The 8491-nt window shown below is 51.7% G+C and overlaps 1 protein-coding gene across 6 annotated transcripts in view; it reads left to right on the top strand.

Moving 5' to 3' along the window:
- Positions 1-5232: 5232 nt before the first annotated feature.
- IL21R (interleukin 21 receptor) overlaps positions 5233-8491 on the top strand; it is a 24847-nt gene continuing 21588 nt past the window's right edge. For 3 of the 6 annotated variants that reach the window (XM_060172752.1, XM_060172753.1, XM_060172751.1), the window contains exons 1-2: positions 5233-5431; positions 5689-5828. In XM_060172752.1, the coding sequence (XP_060028735.1) occupies positions 5401-5431; positions 5689-5828 (171 nt within the window). In that variant the 5' untranslated portion in view covers positions 5233-5400. Of the gene's footprint in view, positions 5432-5507; positions 5829-8491 lie in introns of those variants that run through there. The other 3 variants (XM_060172755.1, XM_060172756.1, XM_060172754.1) reach the window with 1 other exon arrangement.

Here is an 8491-nt window from a genome sequence, read left to right as displayed (position 1 = left end):
GTGAAGCAGAGCTGCAGGTGTCTCTCTATCTCTCTCTATCTCTATCTCCTCCTCCCCTCAATTTCTCTCTGTCTCTATCCAACAAATAAATAAATAAAATAAAAAATAATAATATAATAAAATTTCATATCTGTACATGTGGTTCCCATCTGGTTAGCCTGCCTTATAGCTGTGTCATGGAATAGTACTTAGTCATGAAAATGAAAGAAGTAAATGCATTACAAGGTCAACGAAACTCAGACCTATTCTACCAAGCAAAAAGAAACCAGACAAAAGCTTGAGATGAAATGTCCAGCAAAGAGAAAGGAGAGGCAGTTGAGACAGAATGCAGATCTTTAGGGCCAGGAGTGTGTGGGGGTGGGGGTGGGGGTGGGGGTGGGAAGACTGACCGTAAACAGGCCCAAGAGACCTTTAGGGAACTGTTCTAAATCGAGAGGGAGGTGCCAGTTACAGAAGCCCGTCAATTCACTTCAAACTCATCGGGCCGGCCACACTCACAGTCAGCCGAGTCTCTGCACTCGCTACCCCTCAATAAAAGTGTCAAATAAAACAAACAAAAAAAAGGAAATAGGATTGTCTCAATTCTTTTTTTTTTTCCCCACCAGGCCCCTTGACTACAATGCAAATTCAACCACTTCCTATGGCTGACCAGCTCTGAATTCTACGGGGTGCGGGTGTGGGGGGGGGGGTTTAGAGAGAGCCAATTATAACCACCAATTATAGCTCTTAAGACGCCAGCAGACACTCGCTGATTGCCATTTATATATACATATATATGCATATGTATGTGTATTTCTGTATATCTCTTAGTATGTGTGTATTTTAATTACCACGGGGGCTCGGTACCTGTACCATGAATCCACTGCTCCCAGAAGCCATTGTTTCCACTTTTTTTTTCCATCTGATAGAACAGAGAGAAATTAAAAAGGGGAGAGAGAAGAGGAGACACCTGCAGACCTGATTCACTATTGAAGAAGCCCCCCCTTCCTGCAGGTGGAGAGCAGGGGCTCCAACCAGGTCCTGCACATGGTCATATGTGCGTTCAGCTGGGTACACCACTGCCCAACCTCTCTGCAAGAGACTCTCCTGCCTGAGGCTCTGATGTCCCAGGTTTAATCCCCAGCACCACCATAAGGCAGAGCTGAGCAGTGCTGTGGTCTGCCTGCCTAGTTAAAATTTAACAATATAAAAAATTTAAAGAAGGGAGTCCGGCGGTAGTGCAGCGAGTTAAGCACATGTGGCAGGCTCAAAGCACAAGGACCGGTGCAAGGATCCCGGTTCGAGCCCCCGGCTCCCCACCTGCAGAGGAGTTGCTTCACAGGTGGTGAAGCAGGTCTGCAGGTGTCTATCTTTCTCTCCCCTTCTCTGTCTTCCCCTCCTCTCTCCATTTCTCTCCATCCTATCCAACAATGACAATATCAACAACAATAATAACAATAACTACAACAACAATAAAAAACAAGGGCAACAAAAAGGAAAATAAGTATTTTTTAAAAACCTTTAAAAATGTAAAGAAATGGAAGCAAGCTAGGTTATACCAGAGTTAGGTTTGGGGCCAAGCAGGGAGCCCCAAAGTTCCTGCCTCCTGTAGCCTGTGTCCTCAGACTTCCTCCAGAACAAAGCCCATCCTGGGACTTGATCAGCCTCTGTTATTTCAAGAGGGTCTTGATTCCTATGGGACAGAGCCAGTACTCTGCTAAGAGCCTGCTCAGTGCTGGGGAGGGCAGGATGGGGGATGGATGGGTGGGTGGAGAGACAGAGTCTGGAGGAAGGGTGGGAGGGAGGAAGGAAGGGCTGAGGGTCCTGCATCAACTTGCAGCCAGAAGCAGTGTAGCAAGTGCAAGCTCGGAGCCCAGGTGACTGAGTTTGAGTCCCAGCTCAGCCACTCAGTTGCTGTGTGACCTCAGGTAAGTTGCTTAACCTCTCTGAGCCTCAGTTCCCTTACAACACAGGTGTGAGAAGTAGGGATGGAATGAGCATCTTTTGAGTTATCTCCAGGTAAACTGAGGTTGGAACCTCTTTAATGTCCTTTAGGGGGGCTCAGGAGGTGGGTAAAGCATTGGACACTCAAGCATGAGGTCCTGAGTTCAGTTCCCAGCAGCCTATGTGCCAGAGTGATGTCCTGGTGTTCTTTCTCAATAAAACTTTTTATTTCTCATTTTAGGGGGAGGCTAGTAGTTTACAGCATATTGATGCATACGTGCAACCTCTCATCTCCCCGTGATTGGCATCTGCAAAACACTTTCTCTCTACATCTAACTCCTTTTCTCCCATCATGCACCAGGACCCCAGACCCCCTGGATCCCATCCTTCCCCTCCTTCCCCAGAGTCCTTTGCATTGGTGCAATACATCACACACTAAGTCCAAGGTTCACTTTATGTTTTCCCTTACTGTTCTTGTTTTTCTTTCTTTTTTTTTTTAGCACTTTTCTTTTAAATTAATTAATTAATTTATTCTATTTTGTTGCCCTTGTTTTTTTATTGTTGTAGTTATTATTGTTATTGATGTTGCCATTGTTGGATAGCACAGAGAGAAATGGAGAGAGGAAGGGAAGACAGAGAGGGGGAGAGAAAGACAGACACCTGCAGACCTGCTTCACCGCTTGTGAAGTGACTCCCCTGCAGGTGGGGAGCCGGGGCTCGAACCCAGATCCTTACGCCGGTCCTTGCGCTTTGCGCCACCTGCGCTTAACCCACTGCGCTACTGCCAGACTCCCCGGTTCTTGTTTTTCAAGTTTCCCCCCCATGAGTGAGATCATTTGGTATTTTTTCCTTGGTTTTCTGACTTCTCTCATTCAATATGATTTCTTCAAGTTCTGTCCAAGATATGGTAAAGGAGGTGGCTTCGTCATTTAAAAAATTTCTTTTAAAATATTTATTTCCTTTTGTTGCCCTTGTTTTTTAATTGTTGTAGTTATTATTGTTATTGATGTCGTTGTTGTTGAATAGGGCAGAGAGAAATGGAGAGAAGAGGGGAAGACGGGGTGAGGGGTAGAAACAGACACCTGCAGACCTGGCTTCATCATTTTTAATAGCTGCATAGAATTCCGCCACATATATTCACAAAGTGTTGTGCATCTGAGTTGCTTCCTAGTTTGGACTCTTACAAATGGTGCTGCTATGAACACAGAGGTACATATAAATAAATATTTATTTATTTATTGTGAAGACCCCCACCAGAGTCTCTGTGCAGAGGACCCAGGTGCCAGCTGTAGCCATGATATAAGTTTTTGTACAGGAGAAATGAAAGTGATTACTGGTCAAAAAAAAACCACCACTGGGTCAGGAAAATAGCTCACTTGGGCAGTGTGCTGCTCTCCCATGTGCACGGCCCAGGCTTGAACCCGGCTCCCTGTGATTAAAGGAAGCTTCCGTGCTGTGGGATCTCTCACTTTCTCCCTGTCTCTTAACACACACACATACACACACACACACACACACCAGCCCTCAAATCTTTGGTGCTAGCTGTATGTGAACGTCCACCTGATAATCTGGTAACCCAGGACTGAGTCTCCAATAACAAATAAAATAAGACAGCATCTTTAACACCCAGCATGGAGTAAGTCTCCACTAAGCTATGCTCTCTTTACCTTTTTTGTTGTGCCTCTGAGATCTCTGCAGGGTGAGGCGCCTCCTCCCAGGATTCAAACCCTTGGACCACAGAGAGGCACTTGGCGAGGTGGGGGAGGGACCTCTGCAATTCAGACACCTTTTGGCTGGGCCACAGGGGAACTGGTGTCCCCCTAGTTCCCCAAAAACAGCTCAAAAAAAGGGAGGAAACATGGAAGAGTGTCTGGCGAGAGGTCTTCTCTTTTTCTCCTGACTGTCATATGGGAAGCAGATTACTTCCCAAGAATGACTCAGCACGGGGGAGGGGGGGGCAGCCTCACCCCACCCCCCAGCCCTCGAGCCTCAGTTTCACCGTCTGCTAGTGGGGCTTTCTGCCCACCACACTGGGCTTCTGGGATAGAGGGTGAAAGAGAGGGAGAGAGAGAGAGAGAGAGAGACAGAGACAGAGAGAGAAAGAGGAAAAGAGAGGGTGGGGTGGTGCTTCTGTGTGGTGGTGGCCTGGGGCTTGAACCCAGGTCCCTGAACTCCCTACACATGGCAAAGTGTGCACTCTACCGGATAAGCCATCACCCGGCCCCAGCTGTCTGGTTTCTTTTTGCCTACAGGGTTATTGGTGAGGCTGAATCCACTGCTCCTGACAGCTATCTTTTCCCCCATTGTTATTGTTGTTGTTGTTACTTACTGCTAGATAGGACAGAGAAACTGAGAGGGCAAGGTAGGTAGAGAGAGAGAAAGACAGACACCTACAGACCTGCTTCTCTGCTTGCAAAGTGAACCCCCACCATGCAGGTGGGGAGCCAGAACTCGAATGGGATCCTTGCACAGGTCCTTGGCTTCGCACTATGTGCGCTTAACCTGCTGCACCATCACCCGGCTCCCCTTATCTGGTTTCTTTTTTTTTTTAATTTTTTATATTTATTTATTTTCCCTTTTGTTGCCCTTGTTGTTTTTCATTGTTGTTGTTACTGATGTGGTCGTTGTTAGAAAGGGCAGAGAGAAATGGAGAGAGGAGGGGAAGACAGAGAAGGGAGAGAAAGACAGACACCTGCAGACCTGCTTCACCTCCTGTGAAGCGACTCCCCTGTAGGTGGGGAGCCGGGGGCTCGAACTGGATCCTTATGCCGGTCCTTGCGCTTAGCGCCACTTGCATCTAACCCGCTGCACCTGACTCCCCCTTCTCTGGTTTCTTAAGCATGTGCCAGGGGCATCTGCTGGTGGCCTATTAATAAGATGGTACTGTTTATTTAGTTAGGGCCCTGGGAGACTCCACTGTGCTTCCCCGACCTTTTTTTTTTTTTTAATTTCTGGCAGAGAGGGAGAAACAGGAGAGAATTCAGAACTTCAGCAGTCACAGAGCATCCTCTGTTGCTGTGTGCATGCTGATGTTCCCATGTGGTGCGGGGGTTCCGAGCCCCGGGACTCCTTTTCTCTCATTCCCCAGCCCCCTGAGTTTGAGGGGGTCAGGGGCTGCTGGTTGCCTCCTGATGAGATGTTCCCCGTCCCTGCTGGTAGGTGGGGCAGCTTTGAGAGTGTCCCGTGACACGACTTCTCAAAAACTGGGACTCAGAGCCCTGTTCTGGAAGCCGGGGTCAGAGCTGCAGAGAAGCCTGGGGGGAAAAAAATCATACGGGAGGTGGTGGGGAGGCATGGGGGAGAGGGGGTTCCAGGTGAGGCAGGCAAGCAGGCTAGGGGAAGAGGCCAGCGTTGAGGGTCATTACCAGCCCCCACGGAACCTCGGGCAAGTCCCCGCCCCCGGCCCTCCTCCAGAATGGGGTGCAGCTCTGCGGGGTCTGTGAGCAGCGGGGTGCTCCCCTGGAGCCTGCAGGGGCCATGTCCCCACCCCCAGGCACCTTCTTCACAGGTGACCTTTGGGGAGCTGCGGCCCTGGGGGGCAGGGCCTGCAGGGGGAGGGGGGACTCACCACATCCTCCCCTCCCTCCTCCTCCTGCACACGCGGTGTAGGGCGGGGACAGACCGGGACGACAGAAGACAGGCAGCCTGCCTGCCTGACCTCCACCGGGCTGTTCGTCTGGCTGTCAGTGAGCCACCTGTGGGATGTGACTGCGTTCCCTCTGTGGTTCGGGCTGTGATCCCTCAGTGTGTCTGTCCATCTGACAGTCCCAGTGACAAGCCCCAGGAGTGTCTGGTCCCAGACTCTATGGATTGACCCACTGGACCCCCTGCTCACCCAGCTGCCACCCCTGAAGCACCCCCCCCAAGCACCCCCAACGCAGGATGGCTTTCTGAAGAAAAGACAGGTATCTCTCTCCATATCTCTATTTCTCTCTCTCCAGTACCGACTTCCTCTGCCTGTCTCCCAGGGCTGCCCCTGCCCTGCACGTGGGCTGGGTCCCTCAGTCAGTCCAGCTTAGGGCTGCTGGGTCTGGGGGCAACCCTGTGGGCAGGACTGAGGTGACCCCTCCCTGGGCATGGAGGCCAGCCTCCTGAAGGCCAGGGGATAGGGGGTGAGGGACAGCCAGTTCCAGCCCCCCACCCCCAGCTCTGAACAGAGTGGATTTGGGCGTGGACAGCAAGATGCCCCTAAGGGCTCACTTGGTCCTTGGAGGAGAGGCCAGCAGCTCTGTGTGTGGAGTCCAGGGGGCAGAATGCTGACAGAGAGGAGAGGTGGGAGGAGCAGCCCTCCTGCAGGGGAGCTGGTGAGAGGGAAGATGAGAATGGGGGACCGGCATCTCAGAGGGACAGGGCACTCCGGATGGGGCTGGAGAAAGTGGGGGCCGTACTGGGAGCATGCTGCACTCCTCTGAGGGGGGGTCAGAAGCACATGGCAGAACAGGGGAGACAGGGAAAGCCGGGGGCCGGCCCCTGCTGCTCTTGAGTCTGGGTGTGGTGACTGCTCAGGGATCTGCTGCCCAGGCTTTCACCGCCCCCTAGCCCCCTGGATCCTGGTCTAGTCTGCTGCGGGCACTCAGAGTCTCCCAGAACTGTGTCTTCTGGAGACTGCAGTCAGCAGGGAGGGTCAGCTGTGGGGGAGACATAGGGCTGGGTTTGCCGGCATGGCCCCCACCGCCTGGAAGGATATCTGGAAAAGGCAGACTCCCGGGTCCTGGGGGGCACCGTCGGAGGCGGGGCCTTGGAGGGAAGGGGACTGGGTGGACCCCAGAGGGGCGGCCCTGGGTATCTGCCCTCCAGGTGAGCAGGTAGGAGCCCTGGTCCCGATGCACATGTCAGGTGTCTGGGTCCGTGATGGAGGATTCTGGGAGCCCCATGCCCAGAGGAGGCAGAGCAAGGGGACCCCAGGTGCTTGGACGGTAGGAGGGGAGGTCAGAGGAGGAACTTGGAGTCCTGCAGGACATGGGGGGCTGGGGTACCAGCAGGCTGGAGGAGGAGGAGGCAGACTCAAGCATGGATGGACGGAAAGATGCAGAAGCTTCCAAAGGCATCAGATCTCTGCAGCAGCAAGAGGTCCTGGGTGCCTGAAAAGGGAAAGGGAGGGAGGGAGGAAGGAAAAAAAAGAGGAAGGAAGGAAGGAAGGAAGGGAAGGAAGGAGGGAGGGAGGAGGAAGGGAGGAAAGGGAGAGTGGAAAGAAGGAGGTAGGGTGGAAGGGAGGGGAGGGGAGGGCAGAACATTTTCCACCTCCTGGCAGAGAGCAAAAGCCTTCAGAGCCCAGCAGGCAGGCAGGGCAGCTCCAGGTCTGCATTCAGTTAGCAGGGGGGGGCCTGGATGGGGGTTCGCAGGCTCTGCTCAGCGTGACAGCACACGCTCGGGGGTTAGGGAGGGGGTTTGCGGCTTTGGTGGTGGTGAGACCTGGGAGCCCAGCTCCCTGTGCCGCTGGGCTCTGTCCCAGGTGCTGGGTGCAGTCAGCAGGGGTTCATGAGAAGCGGTGACCATAGGCTGGTGATTATCCTCGGGCAGGGCTTCTGGAACATAGTGACTCTGTGAGGATTCCACCCCTCTCTCTCAGATGGGGAGCCTAAGCCTCAGAGAGCGATAAAGGGCATCTTCTCAATCACTGGTTTACTTTTCACTCGTGATTTAAGCGCGCCTTGCATGATTACAAGATTTCACGGGTAAGGAACCAGGCGCACACACAAGGACTCGGGTTCAAGTCCCCGCTCCCCACCTGCAGGGGGGAGGCTTCATAAGCTCTGAAGCAGAGCGGCAGGTGTTTCTCTGTCTCCCTTTCCATCACCCTCTTTCTTCTCAATTTCTCTCTACTTTTATCCAGTAGATTAAACAGACAAAATCTATATTTTTAATTTATTTATTTTCCCTTTTGTTGACCTTGTTTTTTTTATTGTTGTTGTAGTTATTACTGTTACTGTTATGGATGTCGTCCTTGTTAGATAGGCCAGAGAGAAATGGAGAGAGGAGGGGAAGACAGAGAGAGGGAGAGAAAGACAGACACCTGCAGACCTGCTTCACCGCCTGTGAAGGGACTCCCTTGCAGGTGGGGAGACAGGGGCTTGAGCTGAGATCCTTATGGACAAAATATTTTTTAAATTTCTTTATTGTGGAATTAATGTTTTACATTCGACAGTAAATACAGTAGTTTGTACATGCAGAACATTTCCCAGTTTGCCACATAACAATACAACCCCACTAGGTCCTCACATACAAAATTTTAAAAGTTACTTTTCTGTTTTGTTTTTTTCTTTTTGGTGCCCACTGAAGCTGACTTTTTCAGATAGAGAGAGACAAGAGGAGAGAGGGAGAGACTCCACAGCACTGAAGCATCCCCCTCGAGCAGTGAGAGTTAGGCTCAAACCTGGTAATATGCCTTGCAAAAGACGTGTTTCCTCTCTCTCTCTCTCTCCCTCTCTCTCTCTCCCTCTCTCTCTCTCTCTTCTCATTCTCTCTCTCCCTCTCCCTCTCTCTCTCCCTCTCTCTCTCCCTCTCTCTCCCTCTCTCTCTCCCCATCCTCTCTCCCTCTCTCTCTCCCCTCTCTCTCTCCCTCTCTTCT

Source organism: Erinaceus europaeus, chromosome 15 (genome assembly GCF_950295315.1).
Source record: "Erinaceus europaeus chromosome 15, mEriEur2.1, whole genome shotgun sequence".
NCBI lineage: Eukaryota > Metazoa > Chordata > Mammalia > Eulipotyphla > Erinaceidae > Erinaceus > Erinaceus europaeus.
The sequence above is the reverse complement of the archived record's forward strand: the minus strand, read 5'-3'. Positions and strand labels throughout refer to the sequence as shown.